This window comes from Saitoella complicata, assembly GCF_001661265.1.
Source record: "Saitoella complicata NRRL Y-17804 unplaced genomic scaffold SAICOscaffold_12, whole genome shotgun sequence".
Classification (NCBI taxonomy): Eukaryota; Fungi; Ascomycota; class Saitoellomycetes; order Saitoellales; family Saitoellaceae; genus Saitoella; species Saitoella complicata.
In genome coordinates, this window is record NW_017567003.1 from 354,097 (window position 1) to 380,107 (window position 26,011).

General features: G+C 53.9%; 18 protein-coding genes across 18 annotated transcripts; 8 read left to right on the forward strand and 10 right to left on the reverse strand.

Moving 5' to 3' along the window:
- Nucleotides 1–23: 23 nt before the first annotated feature.
- SAICODRAFT_30434 (uncharacterized protein) lies at nucleotides 24–1,579 on the reverse strand. The gene has a single exon (XM_019167678.1). It carries the CDS (start codon nucleotides 1,263–1,265, stop codon nucleotides 57–59), a length of 1,209 nt encoding a protein of 402 aa, XP_019024148.1. The 5' UTR covers nucleotides 1,266–1,579; the 3' UTR covers nucleotides 24–56.
- On the reverse strand, nucleotides 1,547–3,984 carry SAICODRAFT_123721 (uncharacterized protein). Its single transcript, XM_019165379.1, has 3 exons — nucleotides 3,939–3,984; nucleotides 1,749–3,666; nucleotides 1,547–1,693 (listed from the first exon to the last, which is right to left on the reverse strand). Exons 2-3 carry the CDS (start codon nucleotides 3,546–3,548, stop codon nucleotides 1,649–1,651), a joined length of 1,845 nt encoding a protein of 614 aa, XP_019024149.1. The 5' UTR covers nucleotides 3,549–3,666; nucleotides 3,939–3,984; the 3' UTR covers nucleotides 1,547–1,648.
- Nucleotides 3,985–4,124: 140 nt separating this feature from the next.
- Nucleotides 4,125–4,961, forward strand: SAICODRAFT_30438 (uncharacterized protein). The gene is made up of 4 exons (XM_019167679.1): nucleotides 4,125–4,267; nucleotides 4,315–4,384; nucleotides 4,441–4,706; nucleotides 4,759–4,961. The coding sequence occupies exons 1-4, from the start codon at nucleotides 4,187–4,189 to the stop codon at nucleotides 4,876–4,878; spliced, it is 537 nt and encodes a 178-aa protein (XP_019024150.1). The 5' UTR covers nucleotides 4,125–4,186; the 3' UTR covers nucleotides 4,879–4,961.
- On the reverse strand, nucleotides 4,956–6,290 carry SAICODRAFT_30439 (uncharacterized protein). The gene has a single exon (XM_019167680.1). It carries the CDS (start codon nucleotides 6,264–6,266, stop codon nucleotides 5,214–5,216), a length of 1,053 nt encoding a protein of 350 aa, XP_019024151.1. The 5' UTR covers nucleotides 6,267–6,290; the 3' UTR covers nucleotides 4,956–5,213.
- Nucleotides 6,291–6,772: 482 nt separating this feature from the next.
- Nucleotides 6,773–7,554, forward strand: SAICODRAFT_57052 (RNA-binding domain-containing protein; the record flags this gene model as incomplete). The annotated part of the gene is made up of 3 exons (XM_019169505.1): nucleotides 6,773–6,817; nucleotides 6,926–7,181; nucleotides 7,232–7,554. 3 exons carry the CDS (start codon nucleotides 6,773–6,775, stop codon nucleotides 7,552–7,554), a joined length of 624 nt encoding a protein of 207 aa, XP_019024152.1.
- A 391-nt stretch (nucleotides 7,555–7,945) lies between these two features.
- Nucleotides 7,946–9,692, reverse strand: SAICODRAFT_92802 (RNI-like protein; the record flags this gene model as incomplete). The annotated part of the gene is made up of 2 exons (XM_019171833.1): nucleotides 7,946–9,461; nucleotides 9,520–9,692. 2 exons carry the CDS (start codon nucleotides 9,690–9,692, stop codon nucleotides 8,012–8,014), a joined length of 1,623 nt encoding a protein of 540 aa, XP_019024153.1. The 3' UTR covers nucleotides 7,946–8,011.
- Nucleotides 9,693–9,842: 150 nt separating this feature from the next.
- On the forward strand, nucleotides 9,843–10,631 carry SAICODRAFT_57236 (orotidine-5'-phosphate decarboxylase; the record flags this gene model as incomplete). Its single annotated transcript, XM_019169518.1, has 1 exon — nucleotides 9,843–10,631. The coding sequence occupies one exon, from the start codon at nucleotides 9,843–9,845 to the stop codon at nucleotides 10,629–10,631; it is 789 nt and encodes a 262-aa protein (XP_019024154.1).
- A 303-nt stretch (nucleotides 10,632–10,934) lies between these two features.
- SAICODRAFT_7639 (uncharacterized protein) lies at nucleotides 10,935–11,495 on the reverse strand (the record flags this gene model as incomplete). Its single annotated transcript, XM_019171018.1, has 1 exon — nucleotides 10,935–11,495. The coding sequence occupies one exon, from the start codon at nucleotides 11,493–11,495 to the stop codon at nucleotides 10,935–10,937; it is 561 nt and encodes a 186-aa protein (XP_019024155.1).
- Nucleotides 11,496–11,618: 123 nt separating this feature from the next.
- SAICODRAFT_30441 (Pex19-domain-containing protein) lies at nucleotides 11,619–12,593 on the forward strand. Its single transcript, XM_019167681.1, has one exon. The coding sequence runs from the start codon at nucleotides 11,643–11,645 to the stop codon at nucleotides 12,549–12,551; it is 909 nt and encodes a 302-aa protein (XP_019024156.1). The 5' UTR covers nucleotides 11,619–11,642; the 3' UTR covers nucleotides 12,552–12,593.
- A 234-nt stretch (nucleotides 12,594–12,827) lies between these two features.
- Nucleotides 12,828–14,102, forward strand: SAICODRAFT_19404 (DUF862-domain-containing protein). Its single transcript, XM_019166089.1, has 2 exons — nucleotides 12,828–12,933; nucleotides 12,993–14,102. Exons 1-2 carry the CDS (start codon nucleotides 12,898–12,900, stop codon nucleotides 13,857–13,859), a joined length of 903 nt encoding a protein of 300 aa, XP_019024157.1. The 5' UTR covers nucleotides 12,828–12,897; the 3' UTR covers nucleotides 13,860–14,102.
- SAICODRAFT_25546 (thioredoxin-like protein) lies at nucleotides 14,047–15,182 on the reverse strand (the record flags this gene model as incomplete). The annotated part of the gene is made up of 2 exons (XM_019166867.1): nucleotides 14,047–15,023; nucleotides 15,083–15,182. The coding sequence occupies 2 exons, from the start codon at nucleotides 15,180–15,182 to the stop codon at nucleotides 14,047–14,049; spliced, it is 1,077 nt and encodes a 358-aa protein (XP_019024158.1).
- A 134-nt stretch (nucleotides 15,183–15,316) lies between these two features.
- SAICODRAFT_123820 (SUMO conjugating enzyme Hus5) lies at nucleotides 15,317–16,145 on the reverse strand. Its single transcript, XM_019165380.1, has 2 exons — nucleotides 16,073–16,145; nucleotides 15,317–16,010 (listed from the first exon to the last, which is right to left on the reverse strand). The coding sequence occupies exons 1-2, from the start codon at nucleotides 16,101–16,103 to the stop codon at nucleotides 15,451–15,453; spliced, it is 591 nt and encodes a 196-aa protein (XP_019024159.1). The 5' UTR covers nucleotides 16,104–16,145; the 3' UTR covers nucleotides 15,317–15,450.
- A 114-nt stretch (nucleotides 16,146–16,259) lies between these two features.
- Nucleotides 16,260–16,517, forward strand: SAICODRAFT_7644 (uncharacterized protein; the record flags this gene model as incomplete). Its single annotated transcript, XM_019171021.1, has 2 exons — nucleotides 16,260–16,440; nucleotides 16,498–16,517. The coding sequence occupies 2 exons, from the start codon at nucleotides 16,260–16,262 to the stop codon at nucleotides 16,515–16,517; spliced, it is 201 nt and encodes a 66-aa protein (XP_019024160.1).
- Nucleotides 16,518–16,836: 319 nt separating this feature from the next.
- SAICODRAFT_19408 (uncharacterized protein) lies at nucleotides 16,837–18,092 on the reverse strand. Its single transcript, XM_019166090.1, has 2 exons — nucleotides 17,894–18,092; nucleotides 16,837–17,825 (listed from the first exon to the last, which is right to left on the reverse strand). The coding sequence occupies exons 1-2, from the start codon at nucleotides 18,067–18,069 to the stop codon at nucleotides 16,952–16,954; spliced, it is 1,050 nt and encodes a 349-aa protein (XP_019024161.1). The 5' UTR covers nucleotides 18,070–18,092; the 3' UTR covers nucleotides 16,837–16,951.
- A 311-nt stretch (nucleotides 18,093–18,403) lies between these two features.
- Nucleotides 18,404–20,649, forward strand: SAICODRAFT_7646 (WD40 repeat-like protein; the record flags this gene model as incomplete). The annotated part of the gene is made up of 2 exons (XM_019171023.1): nucleotides 18,404–19,434; nucleotides 19,797–20,649. 2 exons carry the CDS (start codon nucleotides 18,404–18,406, stop codon nucleotides 20,647–20,649), a joined length of 1,884 nt encoding a protein of 627 aa, XP_019024162.1.
- Nucleotides 20,650–20,759: 110 nt separating this feature from the next.
- On the reverse strand, nucleotides 20,760–22,179 carry SAICODRAFT_35304 (glutamate 5-kinase; the record flags this gene model as incomplete). The annotated part of the gene is made up of 4 exons (XM_019168414.1): nucleotides 20,760–20,957; nucleotides 21,039–21,268; nucleotides 21,371–22,093; nucleotides 22,149–22,179. 4 exons carry the CDS (start codon nucleotides 22,177–22,179, stop codon nucleotides 20,760–20,762), a joined length of 1,182 nt encoding a protein of 393 aa, XP_019024163.1.
- Nucleotides 22,180–22,311: 132 nt separating this feature from the next.
- SAICODRAFT_19411 (eukaryotic translation initiation factor 3 subunit H) lies at nucleotides 22,312–23,805 on the forward strand. Its single transcript, XM_019166091.1, has 2 exons — nucleotides 22,312–22,411; nucleotides 22,471–23,805. The coding sequence occupies exons 1-2, from the start codon at nucleotides 22,365–22,367 to the stop codon at nucleotides 23,489–23,491; spliced, it is 1,068 nt and encodes a 355-aa protein (XP_019024164.1). The 5' UTR covers nucleotides 22,312–22,364; the 3' UTR covers nucleotides 23,492–23,805.
- SAICODRAFT_57015 (uncharacterized protein) lies at nucleotides 23,797–25,947 on the reverse strand (the record flags this gene model as incomplete). The annotated part of the gene is made up of 2 exons (XM_019169501.1): nucleotides 23,797–25,533; nucleotides 25,594–25,947. The coding sequence occupies 2 exons, from the start codon at nucleotides 25,945–25,947 to the stop codon at nucleotides 23,797–23,799; spliced, it is 2,091 nt and encodes a 696-aa protein (XP_019024165.1).
- Nucleotides 25,948–26,011: the final 64 nt, after the last annotated feature.

A 26,011-nucleotide genomic window follows, 5' to 3' on the forward strand; every position in this document is an offset into this window, starting at 1 on the left:
CCTACACTAGATTCAATGTATATATCTCCACTAACCCTTGCTCTTCCTCACTTAATTCACCTCCCACCCCCATTGCTCGGCCCCAACTTAAACACCTTATACCCAATCGCCTCAGCCTCCCGCACACACTCCTCAACACTCCTCCCAAACCGATGACTCGCGCGTCTCCACCGTTCTTTCTCATCCTGCGCAACCCATTCCATGAGTTCGAGTTGTTGAAACGTGGACCATGTTGGGGTGGGGTGTCTTGGACCCGGGGGTAGTCTTGGACTAGGCGGTGGTGGTTGTTGGAGTGATTGTGGAAGGTGCGCATATGGCGGTAGAGGTTGGTACATGGCTACTGGCGACTGCAACTGTGATGCGCCCCACGCCTGTCCCTGATACCCTTGATACGAAGGTGCCGGTGCCGGTGCCGGTGCGGGTACTGACTTGGGTGCAGGAGGCTTGAGACGGTGAGAGTTTGGGTGCTTCGGTGTCGGCGTCGCGTCTGCCATAGATTTTCCTGACGCTCGTGGATCTTCCGTCACCACCAATGTCACAGGCGACTGCGACAGCCTCGGTGCTTCCGCTTGCTGTGACGGTGCAAACACCGGAGCAGGTGCAGATGCGGGTGCCGGTCCAACCGTGGACGCAGCAGGCAACGCGGTAACCGAACTCGGCGGCGTAGGCAACGGTGATGGCCCCGGCGGCGACATCGACATCGACAACGAAAAAGCACCCGTCATACTCCCGGGCGGCCGGACCCTCTGAATAGGATTTGGGACCCGTCCATCCGCTCCAACAGCCGGCGCAGGCTGCGAAGGCAGAGGATTCTGCGACGTCGGCAGGGGTCCATTGTAGATTTGCCCAGTTGGGGATGAAGACGGGAGAACGTACCAGCTTCCTGAGCCGGGGATGTATATCATGGCGGGGTGCGATGGGTCGGAATGGACACCGGACGGATGTTGTGGAGGATGCGGAGGGTTTGGCGGTGCGTTCATAGCCATCAACGCTGGGTCGATCATACTGGAGTTCGTGGCGCCAGTGCCAGGCGTTCGAACAGCGGTAGGTGATAGGCTCGGCGTCTGCGACAAGGTTTTAACCAAGAGAGGTGTCGTTGGCTCGGGCTGTTTTGGTCTCTCCCCACTCTTGTGTCTCGTCGTGCTCGGGCTCGTCTTATTCCTCTCCTTCTCCCTCTCCCTTTCCTTCGCTATAGCCTTATCCTTCTCCTTTGCCTCCGCCCTCTCCTTGTCCGCCTTCTCCTTATTCACATCCTTCCTCGTCATTCTCAACACCCCCATCCCACTAGCCCCGGCCTTCATCCTCCCCGCCTCACCCGCCAACCCCGGCACCCCAGGATCCTGTCTTCCAACATGCCCAATCCCAACTCTCTCAAACACCCCACCCTCCAATCTGAGATGATGCGCATAATGCGCTTTCTGTAGGCTTGGAGAGTCTGTTTTCATACCGCATACGATGCAGACATCGCCTGCTGCGACTGAGTCACAAAGGGAGGAGGGGGAGAGGAGATGGGTTTGGAGGTCGGAGGAGGTTGGGAAGGGGAGGGAGCAGCGGGGGCAGGTGTAGGATTCGTAGGTGGGTGCGGGTTTTGGGGTTGTCGTGGGTGGGTTAGTTATGGCGGAGGGTGCAGGTGGGGTTGGTTTTGAGGTCAAAGTGGGAGGATGTGCCAGTGCAGGCAATGGTGGAGGACCGCCTGCGGGGACAGGTGCCGGTGTCGGCGCCGGGGCACAGTCGGTCCCTTTAGCCGCAACTGGATTCACGCCCTCGCTCACCTGTCCCTCTGAGGTTCCATGAGCACCAACCGGCCTTTCCTCCACCACCACCACCACCTCTCTCGGCTTCTGATCCAAAACCCCCCTCCCCTCCTCCCCAATAACCTCCTGAAAAACCATCCAACTCTCCCTCCTCTCCCAAACAACAACATGCCCCCCAACCAACCTCTCAAAGGTCCTCCTCCCATAAATCCTCAACAACGCCTGAAACTCCACATCCCCATCCTTCTGTATCGTGGTCGCCAACAATGAAGTTTCCCACATATTGTGGACCCACCAGCCTACTTCGGCGGGGGAGATGCGGTGGTGCGGGGGACGGGTTGCGTTGAATTCGGCGGCGAAGCGGGTGAAGAGGGGGGGTTGGAGGCGGAGGTCGACCATGCCGCGGAGGAACCAGGTTGTTAGCATTTCGGTGTCTGAGGGGGGGCGGGCGTCTTGGCGGGCTTGGTACAGTTGGGCTTCGGCGGCGGAGAAGGTTGGTTGTTGGGTGTTGGGTGCGAGAGGTGCGAGAGGTGCGACGGGTGCAACCGAAGCGGCAAGTACAGGATGCAGGACGGTCGCGGGCTGCTCCTGGACTTGTGATTGCACCTGAGGCTGCAATTGAGGTTGATCTGGAGCTTGGGAAGGTGACTGGACGCTGAACGGGACCTGAGCCTGCTGATGCTCCGGAGATGGCAAATCAAACCCCGGAGAACCGACAAAATTCTCAACCTCGAGCTCCGGCGACGCAGTCCTAACCACCTGCTCAGCCCTCTCAACAGGCATCGCAGTCCCGGTCGAGGATGACGCCGGCTTCACCGCTGAAGCAGGCCGCTCAAGGACCGGACTAATTATATCCTCTTTCGGCGGCACCACTGTGTGTGGAACCGACTTTGCGATCGGCGTTGCAGGCGGAGGCGGAGGTGGAGTCACCATCCTCCTCGGCACAGGCACAATAGCAGACCGCATACTCGACTCCCCCCTCCCCCTCATCGACGAAACCGGTGGATTCATATTCTTCCTCGGAGCGAGTTCTGGGTATAGAAGGGCGAGACGTGGATCGAGCTCGATCAGTGGTGGTGGTTTGTAGCATGGTTTGTCTGCTTCGTGGTGGGTTGTGCTGCTGCTTCGGCGTTTCGTGATGGACCTTTTGCGGATGGGACGGGGTGGCGATGTCCGTGTTGCTGTGATGTCGATGTTGTTGGAGTTTCTGGTTGGTTCTTCGACTGCAGCCGCTGTAGCGGGTTCGAATTCCGTAGTGGACTTGGCGACCTCCGGGGTCTTTGCGAGCTCAGGCTGGGGTTCTGCTGCTTCAGCAGGCTCCGCGGTTTCTTTCACTGACTTTGCCAGTTTCATGTCTCGTACCTCGTCTTCGTTGGCGATGGGTGATTCAAACCGTGCGGAGGCTCTCGTAGACCTTCCTGACAATGCTGCAACTGGTTCGGGTGTTACAATGACCGGCGGTGGTGGTGGAGTCCCGCTCCGTTTCTGCCGCTTTGTAGTTTCCGTTCTGGATTGCTTCTCAACTTCTGCGCCCGTGATCTGCGAACGTGTCCGCTTGGGTCTGTCGTTTGACATAGGTGTTTCGGGGTGTTGGTGCTCCTCTGCGACTCGCTGTGCTGCCCGAGTAATGCGCGGCGTAGGCTTGTCCGACTCAGCAGTAGCTGTTTGTATGTATGGTTTTCGGATGACGGAAGCGGACGTCTTCGATAACTTGGTAGATATAAATGTCGGCGAAGCCTGCTCCACCTCCTCCGCAGCACGCTTAGCCGCCCTCGTGCTCCGTCCTGTCGACATGTGCACGTCCTTCACTGCAGTAGTTCCCTTTGAAGCTGACTTTTGAACAGAGGGAGAGGCAACTTTGGACTCCTTGGCAGGCGTAACGGCAGGCGACGGGACCTCAACCTCGCGATTGCGAAGCGACCGCTTCGTCGTCTCCGCCGCTCGCTTCCTCGTCGTAGCCTGCATAGGACCAGTCAGTCTCGTATCAAGAGATTGTATACAAGCTTAAGGAGGAGAAGGTGACCATTGTCCACTTCAGCTTCCTTGATTATTGGCAGTATTTACACTTTGGTACGCTAGGTGATTAGAGCCTGACGTCGCGGGGTGAAACCGCAGGCACTAGAACACCCTTACCGACAATTAGGGACTGACCGTGGGAGAGGAGGGATTAACTAAGAGTTGGATGAAATTGCAATTGACACTTTTGATGTCAGATGTCATGGCTCCTGGAATTGGAACGTCAAAGTCATTTTACCTACGTGTGCGACTGGGCTTCCGTGTATGTACTCGAACAGCATGATTCCATGGCCAAGTGCAATGGGGATATGAACCGACCGGTACCGGTCCGAAGGTCCCTCTCTCCACATAACAGATCAAACGCTCACACTTACCAATCTACACTACACTCATCACCTTCATGAGTTCAGGACGCAATGTCTAAGAAGCGTGATCATATCCAAATCGATTCAGATGAAGAGGACGAGCTTGTAGATATTGAGTCAGATCTCGTCAAGGTAGGCTCTCCTGGGATACGGGACATAGTGATTGACCGGTGTATCAGTTCGATCCCGAAGACGGACTATATGAAAAAGCAAGGCGGCCCATGACCCCGGAATCGCCGAAGACAAAGCGTAAGTATTTTCGCTTCTCAAAGTTCCAAGCACTCATCTCATCTTCAATGCGGCAGGCGTCAAGGAGCAGAAGTCTTTCACCCTCAGGAGGAGCACTGAATCCACCCCGTCCTTGACAACAACTACGAAAACCGTCTCCGCAAAGCGCAAAAGCACATCTGGGTCGGCTATCGACTTTGAACTGCTCAAACAGCTCAAGGAAGATCACCCTAGTTGGTCCTGGGAACAATTCGCGCCTTACTTCCATCCCCACAACGCCAAACAACTTAGGACGTATTGGAGTCATAACAACTCCAAGAATACGAAGTGGACCGAAGAAGAGGCAAGTACTTTCTTTGGGACGTCTCTCTCACGTAACTAATGGTAGGATATAGAAAGATGAATTCGCAGAATGGTTGATCAACGATGACAAGGACCGATTCAAGAGGGCGAGTAAGGCTTTTGGAAAGACGGCATTGGCGTGCAAGGAGATGGCGAAGAATATTGATCAATGATGTCATGCAGTACATAGCGGGAAATCAAAGTACTATCTATCTGCTCCAGCGCAAGCCTTAACTTTAGATCCAGACATGTTGGGGTACTTTCGGTTCTTCTCAGCGGCTTCCGGGCGCCTGCAACTCGTCTCGCGGTTTCCGTACTGGTGAGTCCAGCCTTTTCGGTCGATTGATCCTCAGAAGCGTGTTCTTCAACCCCATCTTGAGTCATGTCTTCGCTGATCAGCTCGATCTGTTCAGGCTCAGGCCACCAACCATCATAAGCATTCTCCCCAAAAGGCCGGTATTGAGGCCCATCTTCGCTAATGGGTCCGTGAATTTCAGTCGATCAACCCTCAGCATCCTCCAAATCGGCATTCCTCTTTGTCCCCCTTCTTCTTGTTCCCCTTTTCCTTCTCCGACTCCCATTCCTCTTCGTGAAGCGCCTGATTGTATTCTTGATTCATCTTATTCCAATCCTCCTCCTCTTCAGCCTCGGTCGGGACATACGTCGTCCTGATACCCACTTCCCAGTTAAGTTTTTCCTGGCCTTTTCTGCTTAGGTTTTCATAATCTTCTTCTACGTCGTAATTCCTGATTCCTCTAAATCCGACCTGGTGGCGAGGAAGTCTTTTGTGATAGCTGCCATAGGTCCAGAACCGGAGCAGACCAAATTTCGCGAGCATGTAGAATGGCCACTTGACTTTGATCCATCGTCTGGCGATCGAGAATGTGGAGCGGTCAGGGAGGTACATGACGCGAACACTCTCATAATCGACGCCAAAGCGGGCTATGCCTTGCAAAAGTAGTTCATCTTCACCATGGGTCCAGCTGGAAGTGGTATCGCGATACGGCCATGCGTACATAATGTAACGTTTCCAGATATCAAGTGGTGACCGTCCAGGAACTGCTTGGCAAATTAACGCCCATTTTCCTGTGTATGCTCCATATTTGATGATGGCATCGTGGATGGCTTTATCATCTGCTCCAGACCAGTGCTTGTTGCGCGGGAGCCTCGTGGTGACAACACCTCTTCCCTCCACGAAGAAATTTACATAGAATCTGCGTGCCAAGCCTGCAGGCGAGGGTATGGGTGTGGTGGTTTTGGTTATTTGACTCGGTGCAAGTTCTTTAAAGAATTCGGCGACCTCGTCCCATTTCTCTCCTCTTTCGAGAACGATCTCATTCAAGAGTTTCTGACAGAATCTGTCCCAAACCACCTTTCTCTTTGGAGGGTCCGGAAGCATGCGATCCAATACCGGCGCTTCTTCTGCGAACACTCTGGACCTGATGAGATCCTTGCGGAACTGACTATCGTATCTCCACCAGTTCGGGTTTTCGTGGTTGACTTTTAGGAAGATCTCCTTGGGAACATCTGCGGGATTGGGGTTTTTAGGGTTGTAGTTCATTAGACCACGGTTATTCCACTTTTGTCGTTCAAACGCGCGGACATGAGATCCATATCCAGCAGCATCATACTCCAATTGTGTGGCTTCTTCTTTTGAGATTTCCTGATCTGACTCATCTTCAAGCTCGGACCATCGTGAACCTTTTTGTGGCGATGGAGGCCCCGAAGTCGAGAGACATCGGCAGCATACTGAGGGTTTGAGCGCAGTTCTTGCCGCTAACCAGGCGAATGTCAGAGAGAGAGACCGAGATGTCATTCAGACAATAACTGACAAAAAGGCTGCAGTAGACGCCTTCGTGATTCGGATGCTTTCTCGAACTTGCCCGTAAGGCTGTACGAGTTCGGCAACTGCGGCGTAACGTAGACAAGTGGCGCAGCAAGGGGCATTCGCCACATATATCGCAGGGCGCGTCGTACAACTCTTGAGACCTTCAGCAGAACAGAAGCACTCACAACGGACAGTTGCAATCTTTTTCAAGTCGAATCTAAACCTATAATCTCGTCGTAATGGCATCCTTCCTCGCGTCTATCTACGGTACCGAGCAGGATAAGGTATGTCCTTCCCTCCTCACCTCGCCTCCGAACTCGCCGCCCTCTTCGAGCGCGGCCAGGTTCCGGGGTTCTCGTTATATCAAACTTTATGCTGACTGTTAATCATAGGTCAACTGCTCCTTCTACTACAAAATCGGTGCTTGTCGTCACGGCGACCGCTGTTCCCGAAAGCACGTTAAACCTTCTTACTCGCAAACCATCCTCATGCCAAACATGTACCAGAACCCCGCGCACGACCCAAATAACGTCTTGAACGACCAACAACTACAAGCGCAATTCGATGCGTTCTATGAGGATGTGTGGTGTGAGTTGTGCAAGTACGGCGAACTTGAGGAGTTGCACGTTTGCGAGAACGTCGGTGATCGTGAGTTTCTCGAAGTCTTTTATCCAGGAGGATGCTAACAGTGTTTTCAGATCTCATTGGTAACGTCTACGCCCGTTTCACGTATGAAGACGCCGCCCAAGCCGCCGTCGACGCTCTCAACTCACGCTGGTACGCCGCTCGTCCAATCTATGCAGAACTATCGCCCGTAACAGACTTCCGGGAAGCATGTTGTCGACAACACGAGACCGCAGAGTGTATGAGAGGTGGATTCTGTAATTTCATGCACTCGAAGAAGCCGACGAGAACTTTGCAGAAGGAGCTGATCAATGGGCAAAAGAAAATGAGGAAGGAGATGGGTGTGGATAAGGAGGCGAGCCGGAGTCCTAGTCCTCCCGCTACGAGGCGGTTCTAGGTTGACGTAAGAGATTATCTGGGATGATTCTTGATGGAGGATATGTAATGTACATAGAATACCCCTCGCCGCGTCCTGTGAATATAGCTTTTTGCGGCCATCATATGTTCTTTTCGCTTCGTTTGATGTTTGTCCTCCCGAATACTTCCCTCCTTATGCCACTAAAGCACGTATTGGTGTTTGTGTCGGTATGTGCATGGGTGATGGTCCTGCCACCGTACCATTTCTTCAAATATCGTGGGAATATTAACAGATCTGGATAAATGATTTGGAAGTTCACAGATAGCCGTCGGCGAAGTTACTGACCGATGACATACGTAGTTTACACTGCAGCCGCTTTGCTTGGATTAAAAGGGTACACCCACTTGCGTTTACCATATTTTCCCACGGACCCGGAACCTCACTTTTGAGCATTTCATTCTCCGCAATCCGCTACACCATATATGAAAGATCGATATCAATTCCTCGCCCAAACTACAACCTCACCCTCAATACTCACATCAGAATAATATTCAACTCTCCTTAGATCATCATCCATAACCTCGACCTCCGCCTCGCCTTCCTCTTCTGTACTGCAATTTCTCCATCCCACAGCCGCTTTTGTCGGTGGTATTCTAAACAGCTTCCCACACAAACTCCGAAATGCGCCAACTGTCGTCCCCGGCACCAGTCTCTTCTCCAATGTCCTTGTCGGTGAAGAATTGAATGGCGGCGGTGAGGGATAGAACACCAGTTTCGTGTTTGGTACACGACTTGCTAACGCACCACTCGCACTCCCCACTTTTCTTCCCGTGTTCTTCACCGTGGCATTCGAATCCGGCACCGAAGCACCGTATTTCGCTCTCAACTCCCCCAACCTCGTCCACTCACCACCCTCCCTCCCCGCCCTCGCAAGATACCACAACTCAGCCTGAACCCTCTCCTGCCCCTTCACATCCGTTCCATTCACCTCCCACACATTGGGTAACCGCGCGATGAGTTCCATCCGTCCCACATCTTCCCTGTCACGGGTTGGGGTGTAAAGAGGGTTATGCGCGACACGGAGGGAGGATAGTGTGGGAAGGGCGTTGAGGGCGTCGATGTCAGACCAGGAGGATATTTGGTTTCGGGAGAGGTCGAGGGCAGTGAGGTGTTTGAAGGTTGGTAGGATGTTTTTTGTTGTGGAGTTGGTGAGGGTTGTGAGTTTGTTTCGGGATAGGATGAGTGAGTGAAGGTTTGGCAGGGTGGATAGCCATGCTATGTCTTCGATTCGCTCCACACCGTTCCCTTCCAGATTAAGTACCTGCAGCGATTGTAAACCGTGTTGTTCAGGTAGTTTGTCTCCGGTGGCGGTTATGGTTTGAATGGCGTTATACCCAAGCTGCAACTCCCTCAACGCCGGAAAATGCATGGTAATTCGCACGACCTCATCCCATGTCAAATATGTCACGTTCAGCGTCAACAATTCCAGCTTTAGGAATGCGCCCTGCGGCACCTTTACCTCTCCTGTTATATGAAACCGATTCGAGTTCAGCCTCAACGTCTTGAGTCCCGGAAACGCCGCACAGATCCTTCCAACCTCGCACAGATCCGACAAGACATTCCAACTCAGATCCAATTCTTCAACCGCAAACCCCCCTGGGCAAACCTCGGCGAGTCTCTCTAGAGGGCCAGTGGTTGATATTTGGGAGTGCGTGAGTGTGATTACACGGAGCTTATCCAGTTGGGCAAAACGCTGTGACATCTTTGCGAATCCAACTGTAACGATGGGCTTGCCCGAGATCCATGAGGCCCGGATTTCTTCTACATCATTGTCGTTGGAGCTTGGGTCGTTCAAAGGGGCGTATCGTTCCAGGAGGGCATCGACGAAGGTTCGTTCTGAATCGGCTTTCTTGTTTGGTCGGATGAAGCTTCCAGCACCATCGATTCTGTGGACAATATTGTAAGCCTGGATGTCATAAGAGGGTTAGAACGGGAAAATCGAACATGCATTGGAAATATGAGCGTCCGTCGTGGGCACCGCCATGTTTCCCTCGAGTAGGATCATCCCATTCGACGCCCAGCCATTCGCCTTTTGTACCGTCGACTTGGCCGACGTATCGAACTGTGGATAGATCCCCGTTGAAGCTCAAACGGTCTCCAATCCTGTGTTCGCTCATTGTGTTGATCGAGGAGCTCAGTATTACGGGGTGCATTGTAACGTCGACATCACTTCACGTGACACCCCACCAAAAAGGCCCCACCACCAAAAACCTTAAATCTCCCTCACATCCTCGATCTCCCATCGAGCCCTCATACAACACCACACCATGTCCATCGTCAGGAAATCCTACGGCGAGCGCGCCAAGCTCTCCACTAACGACCTCTCCAAGAAGATGTTCGACCTCATGGAGAAAAAGCAAACAAACCTCTCGGTCGCAGTGGACGTCACCAAAAAACGCGAGTTAATCGAGATCGCGGATAAAGTCGGTCCATACATCTGTCTCCTCAAGACCCACATCGACATCGTCGAGGATTTCGACAACGATTTGGTCGAGCAACTCAAGCGTCTCGCAAAGAAACACAACTTCCTCATCTTCGAGGACCGCAAGTTCGCGGATATCGGGTCTACGGTACAGTTGCAGTACTCCTCCGGAATTTACAAGATTGCGTCGTGGGCAGATATCACCAACGCACACCCGATCCCGGGAGAGGGTATCATCACCGGTCTCAAATCGATCGGTCTCCCACTCAACCGCGGTCTCCTCCTCCTCGCCGAGATGTCGTCCGCCGGCTCCCTCGCGACAGGTTCCTACACCGACGCAACCATCTCCATGGCCCGTCGTCACAAGGATTTCGTCATGGGATTCGTGGCGGGTAGGAGACTTTCTGATCGTGAGGGCGAGGATTTCATCACGATGTCTCCGGGGGTTGGGTTGGATGATAAGGGTGATTCGATGGGACAGCAGTATCGGACGCCGAAGGAGGTTATTGGGGCTTGTGGGAGTGATGTTATTATTGTTGGGAGGGGGATTTATGGGAAGGGGAAGGATGTTGTTAAGGAGGCGAAGAGGTACAGGGATGCTGGATGGGCTGCTTACCTTGGGAGGATTGAGTAAGTGTTAGTCTCTCGAATATGGATAAAGGTTTAGGAGATGATATGGTACATGCAACATGGATTGAAGCAAGTTTTGAGCGGCTCTTCTTGGCTACAGTTTGGTCTAGGTTAGAAAGATGTTGGTGAAGACGTTATAGACGAATTGACATAGTTCATGACTTTATCTTTCTCACCCATAACGATACGAGGTTCTGTCGTGACCCCGACGGGCTGAGTCCCTAGCCGCTTTCACCCACTGGTATTTTGCAGATCGGTCAATTCTATAATGCTCTTGCCGTCTTCGACCACATGCAATATCCCTCCCTCACTTCGATTTGCTCTCCGTAGATGACTCGTTGCTTCCTGGTGCCGCACCTGCCGCTGAACCGTTCGGAACCGCCAACTCGAAGATACTCTTCCCGTCATTCACCACCTTCACCAACCCTTGACATGCCTGATTAATATCCGTCCCTGGTCGCCCGATACCAAGCAACAACTTCGCATCAAGTTCCACTGGACAAACCCACTTCACACCCCTATCCCTAATATGTACCACAACCGGTAACCCCATCAACCCCCTCGCTCTCCGTTCCGCTTTAGCTTTAACCGACTCCAGCTCCGTCCACCCAAGCGACTTGGCTTCATCCTCTTGCTTTACCTCCCCGATACCGCAGATTTGGAAGCATCGTGGTGCGGGATTTGTCGGTACGTATTTCACGTCGAGTAGGAGTGTATAGTGAATCGATCTTTCAGGCTTGTCGTATAATTCAAGGTAGTATGCTCCCAGTAAAGCAAACGTGGGGAGATGTTGAGGTGCCCATTGTTGGAGGGATAGAGTGATTGCAGCTTCGCTTTCGGTGAGCTGGTCGTACGGTGATGAAGACATTTTAGGAATTGTTCTTGTTCGAGGGCCATTGCCTTTTGGATATCATGGATGGCTGAGTCGCTGAGCCACTCTCACTCTCCCGCACCCCGCAACGCAATACGGCCGCCGAACCCAGCTGCTGGACAGACAGGAGGAGACCAATCTGAAATGTCGAACGTCGAAGACGAACTCGATGACCTCGATGATATTCTCGACGAATTCAATGCACCTGCGCCCTCAACGTCAACATACCCCTCCAAACCCGTACCACCGCCCGCAACCATTCCCAAAACCTCCACCTCCGCACCAACAACAGGCGCCGCAGCCGGAGCTGGAGCTGGAGCAGGACTACCAGGACTTCCGGAAGATGACGAATTTTCACAACAGCTTCAAGCAGGCATGGAAGACTTCATGCGCTCCCTCGAAGAAGACCCCGAGACGCGTAAAGAATTCGAGACCTTGATGAAGCAAATGGGAGACATGACCGCCGGCGCAGGCGGCGCAGACTCCAACAAACCACCCAAATCGCCTGCACCGCCGACTCCCTCCTCCGAGACGGGTGCGGGAACGAAGAAAACGTTTCAAGAAACCATTCAGGAAACGATGGGCCGCATGAAATCATCCGATCAGGAAGCGAAGGAGAGTATCGAGGGAAGTGAGACGGATGCCTTTTTGGCCGAGATGATGGCCCAACTCTCCTCCACGGCTGGCTCTACCTCCGAAGAGGATTTCCTGACGTCCATGATGTCACAACTCCTCTCCCGCTCCATCCTCTACGAGCCCCTCCACGAGTTATCAACCTCCTACCCAGCCTGGATCGCCTCCCACCCATCCGATCCCAAGATCGAGACATATAAAAAACAGGCGGAGGTTGTGAGGCAGATTGTGGAGGAGTTTGAGAAGGAGAGCTATAGTGATGAGGATGCGGAGGCAAGGGAGAAGGTGTTGGGGTTGATGATGGAGATGCAGGAGATGGGGAGTCCGCCGGTTGAGATTATGGGGGATGTGGGGGAGTTGGGGCCGTTGGGTATGGGTGGGTTGCCGGGGACGGAGGGGAAGGATTGTGTGATTATGTGAGAAGTGTGCCACGGTCAAGATACGGAGGGAATAACCTAGGATCGTGAGCGACCATTCGGGTTTGAGGTGGGGTGTAATTGAGTCCGGGGTACAGAGCTTGAACGAAGGAAGAAAGAAAGGAGGGCGGTACTATGATATACTGACATATACTGAGGCAATTGAGTGAAGAAATTTCTATGATTTTTATATACCTACAGTATGTAAGCATCCAGACCCGAAATGCACCAAACAGGTTAACCGTGCGTCCCCGGATTAACCGTGCATGCACCAGTCGAACCTTAACAAACCCGAACAAACAACTAAACCGCCAACCCTTTGGCTCACCTTAACTTATTCTTATCCACCCATGCCAATCCTTGCAGGTGCTCAATTGACGCCTGTGGTCCGTCTTCCCTCATCCTCTACCCCTCCGGATACACGTTGCTAACTTTGGCTGAACAGTACCTCAACATCTACGACCTCCTCCCACCAACCTCCTTGATTTCCACCTTCATCTGGACCTGCGGTCTCTCCCTCCTACACACCTCCATCGAAGTCCACGGTAAAGAATACCAATTCGGGGGGCACGACGTCAAGGAGTTAACCGGGGTATATGCCACACCACCCAACCTCGCCGACGCGGAAGGTGTTGCAAGGATAACGACAGGGGGTGTTGATTTAGGTGAGAGGAAAGCGCCAGAGGGTGCGCATTGGAGGGAGACCAGGGTATTGGGGTGGACGTCCTTGACGGCGCCGGAGGTGAAGGCGATCGTGGCGGAGTTGGGGATGGGGTTCTTGGGGGTCGAGTATGATTTACTACGGAAGAATTGTAATCACTTCACGGCAGCGTTCGCGGCGGGGTTAAGTCCGTATTGTGCTGAGGCTCTCATCGTACCGGAGTGGATCAATCGCGCGGCGGAGTTGGCGGTGAAGTGTCCGTGTATCGTGCCCTCGAGCTGGATTGAGCCGCCTGAGTTGGAGGATGGAGAGGAAGAGGACGAGGAGGAGAGGACAGGGTCGAGTGTGTTTGGGAAGGATGTGGAGAACCCGGGGTTCGTGTCACGGGATTCGTATGGTTCAGAAAGTGGGGGTGGGTCGAGGCGGAGTGGGACTCCTGGGGAGATGTTTGGGGGGCCTGATATTTGTAGGATTAACGACGAGGAGGATGACGGACATTATGCCAATGAGGGAACGAGTTTGATCACGCCGACTGGGAGTACGGTGTCGAGGGGGGATAGCGTTGTGGAGGCCTTGCCAAGAAGTGAAAGAGTGCCGGTGGACAGGGGTGTGAGAATTGTCCCGGGGAGAGCACGAGCTCAAGGGAGATGAGGATTAACTCAAGTGGGACCTCGCGAATACACGAAACGAGATATGAACCATCTGGAAGATGGGTAAGGAACAATGGTATCGTCAGGCGTTGGGACTGTTCTTCGTTTTATTCAAGCATACATGGTATAGAAAATCGCGAGCTGGTCTTCGCATTCACCCATAACAATTCTTACATCATTTTCCTTTCTTACAACTCGTCCTTCCCAGTCGCCTCCTGCCTCCATGCAACCGGCAACTCTTCTCTCTTAACCTCCCCAATCCTCACAGCCTCCATCCATTCCTCCACAGCCAACGTATCATCCATCTTCGTCACCATCCACTTCTTCCTCAAATTTACGGTCGTAATCTCCTCGAGCCCCAAGTCACCGGCAACCTGATACACCTCAACCCCAGCCAACTTCGGACTCTCCACCAACTCATCCACCACCAACCCCGCCGACGCCGGAACGAGTAAACAAGTCTTCCTCCCACACACCTCTCTCAACTGTCCAAGCGACGAGACAACCGCACGAGGTGGGGTCAACGCCTTCAATAGAAATGCCGCGATGGGGCCGAATGTCATATCGCCTTCATACACCCTCGTCTGAGCCCCAGAACCGCCATCCCCGAAGACCACTTTCGCTGCATCCCCTTCGAACGCAGCGAGTGAAGGGAGTTTCTTCGCATCGTCGTGTGTGAGATATCCAACCCCCACCCCCGAAAAATGCGCAGCGAGTGCTTTCACAACCAACGGAACCTTCCCCCTCTTCCCTCCTTTCTTCCCCACCACAACGACACTCTTTCCCCCGTCCTTTCCTTGCAGTACCTCACCGATTCGCTTCCCGGTGAGCAGTCTCCCAGGCATCCACCCCCTCATCGCACCAACGATCCCCTCCACCGTTCTCTGCCCGCCATACTCCTCAACCCTGCCTACCCCGCCTCCCTTCCCAGCCCACACCGCTTTGAGGGTAGGATACCCCCTAACACCCCACTCCCCACACATCTCCTGCTCTTGAGTACAATCAACGGCAGCGAGCGTCACGTTTGCGTGTGTGGAGAGATGGTGGGCCGCACGGGCGTAGATTGGAGCGAGGGATTTGCAGTGGCCGCACCAGGGGGCGTAGAATTCGATTAGAGTTGGGAGGGAGGGGTGGAGGGTGGGTGTGAGGGTTCGGGGGGTTAGATCTAGTTGCGGGTGTTAGCTGTGATCGGGAAGGAGGGTGGGGGGATGGGGAGGGGCGTACGTTTGACGGCATCTTTTGAGGTGTAGAGCGCGTTGGTGGAGGATGCGAGGAAGAGGAGAGCGAGGGTCACCACACAGAGGAATACTGATCGAAGAATCATTGAGGAGGTGGAGAGGTGTCGTGTGTGGTCAGCGGTGGAAATAAGGTTTACGCTACGCTGCTGGGACGAGGCATGTGCGTACACGTGAATCACAAATAGTTATATGGTATTTTTGTTGTTTATTACTGGTTTCTTGTCGTAAATATGCTTTTCATCGTTCATCCCTCAATCCGCGATCTCGACCATAACCGCATTAACACTTGCAACCTTGAACTCACACTCCTCCTCATAGGACATATCCCCCCACCTCCTTTTCCCTTTGACTCACTCAATCATTCCTCGCCATCTCCTTCGCCTGAGCCTTAACCCTCCTCTCATACCCTTCCCTATCCTTCTTAAACATCGTATACGCCTCCGCCTGCGCCGGACTCTCCGGGTTCGGGTTATCCAACAAATCTTGGACACCGAGTAGGATTTGTTTTATGGTGATAGCGGGTTTCCAGCCTTCTTCTTCGTTTAGGATGGAGAGGCAGACGGTGCCGGAGGGGTAGACGTTGGGGTGGAAGAGAGGGGGGGTGAATTTGCATTTGGGGGGTTTGGAGGGGTATTCTGAGGGATGAGTTAGAGGGTGTTGTTCAAATGGTTGGAGAGTCCGGTGCATGCAATGCAGCGACATGAAGGACGACAGCGCCATAGGGCGCAGAGGGGGGAGGAGTATACCTTCGGGAAAGCTCATGGTCAACCTGTACAACCCACCCTCCCACAACGTCCCAATCTTCCCCGGAATCCCAACACTCCAGTTCATGAGATCCATACCACCATCTTCCGCTTTATTCGGTTTCGCCCAGAATCCGAATGGGTGGTCCCGTCGCCACTGCTTGCGTTCCTCTGCGCATCTCTGTCATTCAAACCATTCTTCTCCGTGCACAGAACCCAGGTCGACAACGTACCTTGGAGACGATTCCGCGAGAGACCTGACATTGTAATTGTGATAGGTGGCGATACAACAAGTATTTGTTGTTGCTGGCTTACAGTATCGTACGGAGCGCGTGAGCCGCATCGCCACACGCACTCGCACTCGCCACACCTGCTTCTCTGCTGCTCCCCGTAACCTCCTCGAAACCTCGTATCGTCGCTATGTCCTCCCAAGCCTACCAACCCCCGGCCTCCGCTGGTGCCGCAATCGCCCGTCCTACGCAGCAGATCGTTTACCTGTGTGCCGACTGTGGCAGCAAGAACCAGATTCAGGCCAAGGAGCCGATTCGGTGTAGGGAGTGTGGACATAGGGTTATGTACAAGCAGAGAACGACGAGGATGGGTAAGTAACCGCGATGATGGGCACCTGTGGCAATGCTAACGTGTCGGTTCTTTACAGTTCAGTTCGAGGCTCGTTGATGTTGTGGAGGTGTGTGACGAAATAGACCGGGCGAAAACGAGGAAGGAAAGAGAAAGCGCGATGAACGCGCTAAAGATATCTTGAAAAAGTTCAAATGGGAATGAATCCGGCGTTTTTGGCTTCTTGATCTGGTTTTTACATCTTTTTACGAGCTGGGAAAGGGCATGCTGTATGCTCTTGAGTTTAAAGGAAAACATGCATATATTACGAATCTGTTCGTCCAGCTAGATTGCGTGCTCGTGTAAATTGTTAAAGTCGAGTCTTCAATCGTCTGGCTTCTCACACGGTGAGATAGGCGGTTCAAGAACAACTTGAATTGACGCGTCCGACAATCGTGTTGCCAGGGTAGGGTAACCGGGTATGTAATAAAAAGGTCAAAAACGCCACGATAGTCCCAGTTTTCAAACACCCCTCGACACATCCCTCCCACAAATCACACATCAGCCATCACCACATCACCCTCCTCCTCCCTCTCCCTCTCCTTCTCCACCGCATCAACCTTCTCCATCACACCCTTTTTCCAAACTTCATACTCCTTCACCCTCCTCTCACTCAAGTAATCAACCTGTGGGACGATCATGCTCCCAATACCACTTATCGCGCGGGTTTGTGTTTTGTTTCGCGTGGTCGCGGCGAGTGCCATTGCAGAGTTTGCGGGTGTTGATGTGGGGGTCGGGGTACCAATGTCGTCGTGGACTTGGTCTGCCGCTTTTCGTTTCCGTGAGGGGGTATCAGCGCCAGAACCCGGCGTGGGTTTCTTAGTAGGCGACTGTTGTGGCTGAATGCCATCAAGCCAATCGTGCCCCTCACAGTCCTCCCGGACGATCTCGACCCATTTATCCAGTTCTTTGGTTTGTAATACACCACCCAGGGCATCCAATAACCCCTTCCGCTGTGCTCTCGAGAGGGAGGCGGGAGGCGCGGTGATGATATCGGTACTGGTGTTGTTAGTGGGAGTGCTGAGTCGCTGATGGACGAGGACGTATGCGGCTGCGATGACGCCCGCGCGAGATTCAGCCCGGGGATGGAGCGGGAGGAGTTTCGTGACGAGGGAGATGATATGCACAATCCCCGTCGTCGCGCCGAGTTTCGTGCACAGTGCTCTAATCTCCCCACTCGCGACGTCAACAACGTGGGAAGAAGTCGACGTAGGTGTCCCAGATTCTGCACGGGATGATCGACGGCGGGTGGAAGGTGTCGTTGCGCTTTCCAGTGCGGTGCGGAATTGTGCGAGGAGGGTCTTGTAGGTTTTTGGTGGCATTGGGGGTTGGGGTGTTAAATCAGGGAGGTTTAGTGATGTGGTTAACCTGATATACCACATGATTAATACGGTTGGATCGAAGGTATAGATTCGGGATCGAGGGAGCACACATACCTCTCGCAAGCTAGATGAGCACAGATGTATAGCCTCCCACTCTCCTCCGCCGGCTTCAAATGTGGGATTTTCTTCATGCTTTGTGATTGCAGGTTTTGTGCCGCTGTTACTAGATTCTGTGGTATCGTTCCATAGGATGGCAACAAGCTCTTCAGGGCTGACTTGAGTGGATCCATCTTCGTTGCCTAAGCTCTGGAGTCCTCGAGGAGGAGACGCGCCTGTGTACGGCGGTACCGGTATACGTGACTGCGCCATGCACCAGCCTCAAGGGAAGGATGCCCCCGAACGTCCATTCCGTCAGAATTGCATTCTCAGCAACCGCGCAACTGCGAAGAGGGACGTACAAACGTGAAGGGTCTCTTTTGTCCGTTGATCTGCTGCTTTCTCGAGGGTGTAATTACACCGCGGAGTGTGTCGTACAACGCTGCACGTGCCAGCGCTCACCGCCGCCGACGCTACCGCCAAACCTAAAATACACCTCGACTTTGACCTCCCCTCCATCAGTTCGCAATGTCTGCTCCCAAATCTCTCAAACCCAAACACACCTTCCAAGGCCACACCGCGCGAGCCTGGCACATCACACCACATCCGACTCTCCCCCTCCTCTCCTCTTGCTCCTCGGATCTTACGACACGGATTTGGAATACTGCTACGGGTCGATGTATCGCCATACTCCGTGATCAACACAAACGTTCCGTGCGGTGTTCAGCGTTCAAGCCTCCACGCACAAACAGCGGTGACGAACGAGTCGTCCTCGCAACCGCCTCCTTCGACGGCACGATTGGTATCTGGGAATACGTGAATGATCTCGAAGATAACCAAGACGGCGAATGGGACTGTATCGCAACCCTCGAAGGCCACGAAAACGAAGTCAAATCCGTTGTGTGGTCAGCAGACTCCACCTTCCTGGCAACCTGTTCGCGCGACAAATCAGTCTGGATCTGGGAATCTGAAGATGACGACGAATTCGAATGTCTCTCCGTGCTGCAGGAGCATAGTCAGGATGTCAAATGTGTTGCGTTCTCGCCGAGGGAGAGTTTGTTGGCGAGTGCGAGTTATGATGATACGGTTATCTTGTATCGGGATTCGCCGAGTGATGATGATTGGACGCCGGTTGCGGTGTTGAAGGGGCATGGGGGAACGGTCTGGGGTGTTGCGTTTTCGCCGGATGGGAGGACGTTGGCGTCATCGTCGGATGATTGCACGGTTCGGTTGTGGCAGAAGAAGAAGAAGGAGGAGTCGAAGATCATCCGTACAGACGAGGATTGGGAAGAGGTTGCGCAGCTCCCTCAAGTCCACACTCGTTCGATTTACTCAGTCGCTTTCTCTCCTAGTGGACGGATAGCTACAGCTGGTGGAGATGGGATTGTTGCTGTGTATAAGAGGAAGGAGGGAGATGCAGAGGAGTGGGAGGTGGAGTATGTTCAGACAGAGGCACATGGTGTGCAGGAGGTGAACTGCGTTACGTGGCAAGTACAGGGCGATAGGGAGGTCGTGTGGACTGCAGGTGATGATGGGAAGGTGAGGGGATGGACCATGCCGTGAGGAAAGACAAGGATAGCATACAAATTATTTGCCAGGTCAACAGCGCTTTAAAGTATACACCAAATCCTTACGCGACTACGCCACGCACGAGCCTCAGGGGTCGATGCCGGCAAACCTTAATTCCTGGACAGCAACGATCCCCCGCTCAACTACCCTCCCGTCCGAAGCTGGTCTTCCGTACGGTATATTACGACGTCGCTGAACCATTGCATCCTTGCTGTAGCGTTGCTTGTTGCTGTATTCGCTTCGAAAGCATTCGGCCGAGCCAAGACGTCTATAAAGAGCTTTACGTAGGCACTTCAGGTGTGTTCTTTTGTTCTTGAGCAGCAGAAATATTACTTACCTCCAGATTACACAGCTTACCCACTTGCGACGATATCTCAGACCGTCGCTCACTTTCACCACACTTCATTCCCACCGAGAATACCTCCAAAATAGGCCTCCTCACCTCCCTCGCCCAACGCATCTCGCGTCGCCGCGCCCCTCGCATCGCCCTCTCCCTGGGCATCGACCCCGCCTACCACATCCCCCTCGTCGCCGCCCGCTCCCTCTCCATCCTCCCCTCCGTCCTCGGATTCCTGGACGCATTATCAACAGCCTACACCAACCAATACCTCACAACAGACCCCCATGGCGGAACCGGGAACGTCTGGAAAGAATTCGGGGATAGAGAGTGTAAGATCTGGGAATTGGGTGCTGCGTGTATGTGGTGTGCGGTATGCGGCTACCTAAGTTTTTGGTTCACGGATGGCCTCATGCTTCGGTGGCTTATTCGGTATTCGCCTCTCGCGACGTGTATCAGACTATTATCGCTGAGTACGATCAACGCGGCGTTGACGTATGGGATTGTGTGGGCTGAGTGGGGGTGGGTGAGGAGGGAGCCGAGTGGGTTGTTGGTTGCGTGGATTGTGGAGGCGTGTGTCTTGACGGTTGCGTACACCATCCAAGACTGGGTTACGTCTGATCTGTCACTACCCGTCGCACCACGCGCTCAACGCTCGCCCCGTACTGTTCGATTCAAGAAGAGCGATGACGACGCACCGTCGGGAGTGGAGAAGGATAAAGAGGAGGAAGGAGGGTATAGAGAGTTGGATTTAGTCGAGGTGGCGGTGTTCGCTGTCGTTCCGGTTGGTATGGCGGGGTTTGTTACGATGGTGTTGGGGTTGTGGGAGGTGCATAGTATACGTGCGGGATGGGATGTTGGTGGATGAACGTTGAAGGGGCAGAGAACAGTTTACCCTATGGACGTTGGACTGAATTCTACTCTCGGCAGCTATCATCTATATCGTACCCCCCTCACTCTTCGCACCCACGATCGCTATCAGTTCCCCCTTCCCTCCGCCCTCCTCTCCCTCACAACCGGCAATATCGCCAAATTATCCCTGAAGGCGACATACTCCGCATCCGCATACCCCAATATCGCTTCGATCCCGCCTTCGGATTTTTTTAGGGAGATACCCTTAATCTTGTCGATTTCGTGGGCGGAGTAGTTTACTAGCGCCCTCCCTATCACTTCTTCCTGGATTTCATGAACCCTCTCACCAACAGACACCGTCTTCACCCCCGACGCAACAACCCCCTCTCCCCCAACCTCACGCACCCGCCACTGCGCAACGACATCAACACACTCCATCCTCTGAAATCCACCCTCGACGCCTCTTACCCCAGCCGGCAAGAGTCCTGCTTTCTCGGTTCGAGTTAGTGCGCGTGCGGCGCCGTCGTCGATGTAGATACGGCCGTGAGCGGTTAAGCCGTTGAGGAGCCAGAATTGGCGGTCGCGGACGCGGTGGGAGGGGGGTGGGGGGAGGAAGCGGGTGTGGCGGGGGATGTCTGAGAGGGGGACGGTGGTTGAGATGTCATTTAGTGAAGAGGTGAGGCCATCGACCGAGTTTTGTCGTGTCGGTGTTGTCGATGATGAAGTAGCGTTGATACTGTTGATGTATTCGACGATCCGGAAGATGTTTGTCGGTACGGACGAATGCGCAATAACCGTCGTACAACCCGCACTCGTCGCCAACTCCGCCGCAATCAATTTCGTCCTCATGCCACCCGTGCCCACCCCACTCCCCGCTTCCGAAACGTCCGCCCGTTCCTTCAACTCAGCTATATCCACCACAACCTCAATCGGTTCCGCATCGGGGTGGGTTCGTGGGTTAGCGGTATAGAGGCATTCCACGTCCGTCATGAGGAACAGATAGTCGGCGTTTACCATACCGGCTGTGATGGCGGATAGGGTGTCGTTATCCCCGAATTTAATTTCGGAGACGGAGATTGTGTCGTTTTCGTTAACGATTGGGATTACGCCCATTGCCAACAATTCCCCCAAGGTATTCGCTGCGTTGAGATACTGGGTTCGATCCGCGATGTCGTTCTTCGTTAACAGGATCTGCGCAACAGGCTGCCGCAGCTGTTTAAACAACTCGTCCCATAGCGCAATCAACCTACACTGTCCAACCGCCGCAATCGCCTGAACCGCCGCCAGTTTTTTTGGACGCCGTGCGAGATCCATACGACGGAGTCCCATCCCGATTCCGCCGGATGAGACGATGACGACACGGTGTCCTGAGCGACGGAGTTTGACGCATGTTTCGACGAGGAGGGAGAGGTTTGCAATGAGTGGTTCGTGTGTTTTTTCGTCGCAGATTGAGGAGGTGCCTGTGTGTGACGGGTTAACGGGCTGATCTGGGGGAGGGAGGGGCGGTGGATGTACCGAGCTTGATGACGATTGTGTTTCCCTTCATCCTGACTTGATCTTCGCCTGGCAACTGGAAATCCGTCGAGGACCGGTACCGTACACCTCCCTCGGTGCGACGAGGTCCCGTGCGTCTCCAGCCACGCCAGAAATCTGTCAGCGCACACAGCCAAGAACAACACGCACCACCACCAAGCAGCACCGACGAACCACCGATCATTCAACAATTGCACGATGGTCGCTCCCTCAGAACCCCTCCCCGCTCCCTCCGTCACCGCAGCGTACGTCCCCTCCTCCCTCCCCCGTCTCTCCTTTCAATTTATTCTAACCCCTCCCACAGCCTCGATGTCGAAGGCTCCGCCCCCCTCCGCCTCATCCAAGTCGACGCCCTCGTCGTCATGAAAATCATCAAACACTCCCAATCTTTCTTCCCCTCCCCCGTAACCGGTCAACTCCTCGGCCTGGACGTGAACGGCGTGTTGGAAGTAACCTCCTCCTTCCCCTTCCCCTCCGCCGGCGCAGACGGGAAAGCTGCTACCGCGACTGGTGGTGCAGGGGGCGCGAGGTATCAGGCTGAGATGATGAGATGCCTGCGCGAGGTGAACGTGGACAATAATACCGTCGGATGGTACCAATCCGCATACCTCGGCTCCTTCCTCAACTCGCAAGTTGTCGAAGCCCAATTCGCCTACCAAAAAACCCTATCCGAGAAGAGCGTCGTCCTCGTCCACGACGTGTCCGGCGGCGCCCGCTCCATGCTCCGCGCCTTCCGCCTCTCAAAAGGCTTCGTCCAATCCTACAAAGAGGGTAAATTCACAGAAGAATCATTAGCGCGAAACGGCGTCACGCACCGTTCCATCCTCGAGGAACTCCCCCTCGAAATCAAGAACTCGCATCTCCTCACCACGCTCCTGCATTCTGCACCTCTTGACCCGGAGGCGGGGTTGAGTTTGACGGCGCCGTTGACCCCGAATTTGGACAGTGTGTTGGATTTGGTTATTGATCCCTACCTCGAGAAAAATCTGGAATTCTTGTTGGAGGCAGTCGACGAATACCAATCCGAGACCTCGAACCTGCAATACCACCAACGTGCCCTCGCCCGCGAACAATCCCGGATTAACACCTGGCTCTCCCGTCGTCGTGCCGAAAACCTCCAGCGCTCCTCTTCTGGCCAGCCGCCGTTGGATGAGGATTGGAAGAAGACGGGGATGTTCAAGGTTCCGCAGGAGCCGAGTAGGTTGGAGGGGTTGTTGGTGAGTGCGCAGATTGAGCAGTATTGTGGGCAGGTTAGTGGAAGGGCGGGGGGGGTTTTGGGGAGGATGTATGGGGTTAGGGAGGGGGTTGGACGTTCGGAGCCGTGAGCGAGCCCTGGCGGGCTTGAGATAGAATGAGAATGAGCGTGAAGTGAGTGTGAGGATAAAATGATTATGGGTTTGAGTGGAGAGATGAGGATGAGGACAGCGGTGTGTATAGTCAGTTGTGTGTGCCAAGCAAGGCGCAACTATTATATCCGACCATTTTGGTCACAAGAGCATATGTTTCGAATTGAATACGTTATAGATGTCACCCTTTCATGTCAATTCGGTGGACGTCGTTTAATATAACGCTTGCAACAGGGCTACGGGTGAACTTGCCTTCCTTTGACGATCTTCTTTGCAATTCTTGCTCAATCTGCCAAAGAGCCCGTCCAATCCCATTTTGCCCAAGCTTTCCTAAATTTCTCCTCCCGCTCACCTTCACCCCCCCTCCTCCACCTCCCCCTCTGCCTCCACACCTCCACCCCCAAATCCAGGATCCCTGCAATGACCTCCCTCTCGAAATATCTCGGCCACTTATCTTCGCTTTCGACAACATGCCCCACTCCCCCATCGATCTCATACCAGACGTGGAAGTATGGCATCTCCTTAACCATGCTCTTCCTAAACGCGAACTTTCCTTGTCCCGACTTCGCACGGGCAAGAGTATCGATGATGGGTTTGTGCTGTGACCATTCTTCGTCGGCTGCGAGGATTGCTTCGCGGAAGTATCCGGGCACCATACCGGCTATGTCGCGAGGGATGGGACAAGCCTCGATCTGTGTATGGCCACGGCGACGAGGACGAGAGGCGTCCTCGAAGAAAATGCAGTCCATGTTCATCTCGTCGTACATTCGTAGGAGACACTTCATGTAGTTCCTGATCTCGTCCCATTCGTCATCATCGCATTCGAGTGTGTTTACACGGTGCTGAAGGGGGACGATGATGGCGCTGTACGGGGATAGAGATGGCGAAGGAGGAAGGGAGAGGTAAGTTCTGGTGCCTGTTGAGATCATGGGCGCAATCGGCGCTGTGGTCTCTTGCGAACACAGTGGACAGTTATCCAGGATCTTCTGCGTCTTTTTGAAATCCGCAACTGCCATATGCTTCAAGTCGATCTCTGATCGCTTAACGCGTTTCGCAAGCTTTTCGGCGTTCTCGTCCATATAGTCCAACATGTGTGTATCATCGAATTTCTTATCCCTGGTGATACGGTCGGCGAGCATCCGTCCCTCCCCCCCATGGATCTGACCACGCTCGCGTTTTTCTTCCCTGAGCATATCTGTGATGGTCATCTCCTCTTCGGTCTTCGGAGTGTTTGCGGCAGAGCCTGTGAGACGGCGCGTATCCATTGCGTTGAGAACAATGACCTTCGAAGCTGCCAGTGCACGCTCTTTGTCCGCGTACTCCGCCTCGAGAGTCTCAACCTTTGCGTTACCGCCCATCATTTGAGCCCTCAAGATCGCAGCACGGAGCTTGTTGAGCGTATTCTGATCCACAGGTTCCGCAACGGTTCCCGTCGCACCAGCGTTGTTGGTCGGTGGTGCAGCGGGAAGTCGAGTATCGGGAATGGAATGCTCGGACGCAAGGTCGTCATGTGCGATGATCTGCCCACCACCGCGTGCTTCCAGACGCTCTTCCCACAACCTTCCCGTAATCTTCTGCTTTTCGTCTTTTCTTCCGCGTCCGTACATCTTGCGCCTCTCCAACTCCTCCCGTTCCTCACGCGCAAAGTCGTACTCGCGTAGCGAACCGTAGCGCTCCGTGGCGAGTCCCTCGACCGGACGGCCGTCCTCGACTGCGGCTTCTTCAAGACGACGGAGCTTTGTTTGTCTCCATTGGGATGACTCGTCACCGATTGTCCAGGATGGCAACTTGAGTTCATCTTTATCCTCTTTGTCCCTGCTCCGAGCTGCTTCGACTGAGGATAACGGCTCCTCTGTTCTGCCCTCCGCAAATGTACGATTGAGTTCGCGGGAACTGACTTGAAGCTTGCTTGGGTCAGGCTTTTCCTTGACTTCCTTCGTGCGCTCCCGACCCATGCCGCTGAACATCTCCAGTTCTTGTTCCTTCGGGTCAATCATCCACAAGTCACGCTGGGGTTTCCCCTGTCCCTCCCTATGGAGTTCAGCAGCATCTGGTGTGCGTACTGGTGTCGTGTCTAATACTATCGCTTCAGCTTGTCCCTCCTCGACCATGTCAGCGCGTGATGATCCTCCGGCTGCAGGCTTTTCCTCCCACATGTCTTCATCTTCCTCAGCGACTGCCTTGGACCAGGACTCGTGCTCACGTATTGAGGAGGAATGGTGACTGCGGCTACTCCTGTGTCGTTGGTGTTCACGGTCCTTTGGCGATCTGGACCTTGACGAGTGCCTCCTCCTCTTCGAATCCTCATGTCCATGTCGATCTCCGTGATGCGACGAACGATGACGGTGCCCATCCCGATCTCTGTCGGACCTATGCCTATGACTGCGCTCCCTAGACCTCGACCTCAGCCTGTCCTGTCTTGGTTTGGACTCCATCCTAGGTGTGTATGTTTTGAGAGTCGACGTTACAGGGCACAGTCTCAACGTCACGACGCAACCC

Excerpts from the sequence above, each read along its gene's own strand:
- SAICODRAFT_30434 (XM_019167678.1), bottom strand. The coding sequence starts at position 1,265 with ATGACGAGGAAGGATGTGAATAAGGAGAAGGCGGACAAGGAGAGGGCG.
- SAICODRAFT_123721 (XM_019165379.1), bottom strand. The coding sequence starts at position 3,548 with ATGTCGACAGGACGGAGCACGAGGGCGGCTAAGCGTGCTGCGGAGGAG. Across the intron at positions 1,694-1,748 it reads GCGAGGGCGTGAATCCAGTT|GCGGTCCTCCACCATTGCCT; the intron begins GCGGCTAAAGGG and ends CTGTCCCCGCAG.
- SAICODRAFT_30438 (XM_019167679.1), top strand. The coding sequence starts at position 4,187 with ATGTCTAAGAAGCGTGATCATATCCAAATCGATTCAGATGAAGAGGAC. Across the intron at positions 4,268-4,314 it reads TTGAGTCAGATCTCGTCAAG|TTCGATCCCGAAGACGGACT; the intron begins GTAGGCTCTCCT and ends CCGGTGTATCAG. Across the intron at positions 4,385-4,440 it reads GGAATCGCCGAAGACAAAGC|GCGTCAAGGAGCAGAAGTCT; the intron begins GTAAGTATTTTC and ends TCAATGCGGCAG.
- SAICODRAFT_30439 (XM_019167680.1), bottom strand. The coding sequence starts at position 6,266 with ATGAACTACAACCCTAAAAACCCCAATCCCGCAGATGTTCCCAAGGAG.
- SAICODRAFT_30441 (XM_019167681.1), top strand. The coding sequence starts at position 11,643 with ATGTCGAACGTCGAAGACGAACTCGATGACCTCGATGATATTCTCGAC.
- SAICODRAFT_19404 (XM_019166089.1), top strand. The coding sequence starts at position 12,898 with ATGCCAATCCTTGCAGGTGCTCAATTGACGCCTGTG. Across the intron at positions 12,934-12,992 it reads GTGCTCAATTGACGCCTGTG|TACCTCAACATCTACGACCT; the intron begins GTCCGTCTTCCC and ends TTGGCTGAACAG.
- SAICODRAFT_123820 (XM_019165380.1), bottom strand. The coding sequence starts at position 16,103 with ATGTCAGGTCTCTCGCGGAATCGTCTCCAAG. Across the intron at positions 16,011-16,072 it reads CTCGCGGAATCGTCTCCAAG|AGGAACGCAAGCAGTGGCGA; the intron begins GTACGTTGTCGA and ends AGAGATGCGCAG.
- SAICODRAFT_19408 (XM_019166090.1), bottom strand. The coding sequence starts at position 18,069 with ATGGATCCACTCAAGTCAGCCCTGAAGAGCTTGTTGCCATCCTATGGA. Across the intron at positions 17,826-17,893 it reads GCTCATCTAGCTTGCGAGAG|GTTAACCACATCACTAAACC; the intron begins GTATGTGTGCTC and ends GTGGTATATCAG.
- SAICODRAFT_19411 (XM_019166091.1), top strand. The coding sequence starts at position 22,365 with ATGGTCGCTCCCTCAGAACCCCTCCCCGCTCCCTCCGTCACCGCAGC. Across the intron at positions 22,412-22,470 it reads GCTCCCTCCGTCACCGCAGC|CCTCGATGTCGAAGGCTCCG; the intron begins GTACGTCCCCTC and ends CCCCTCCCACAG.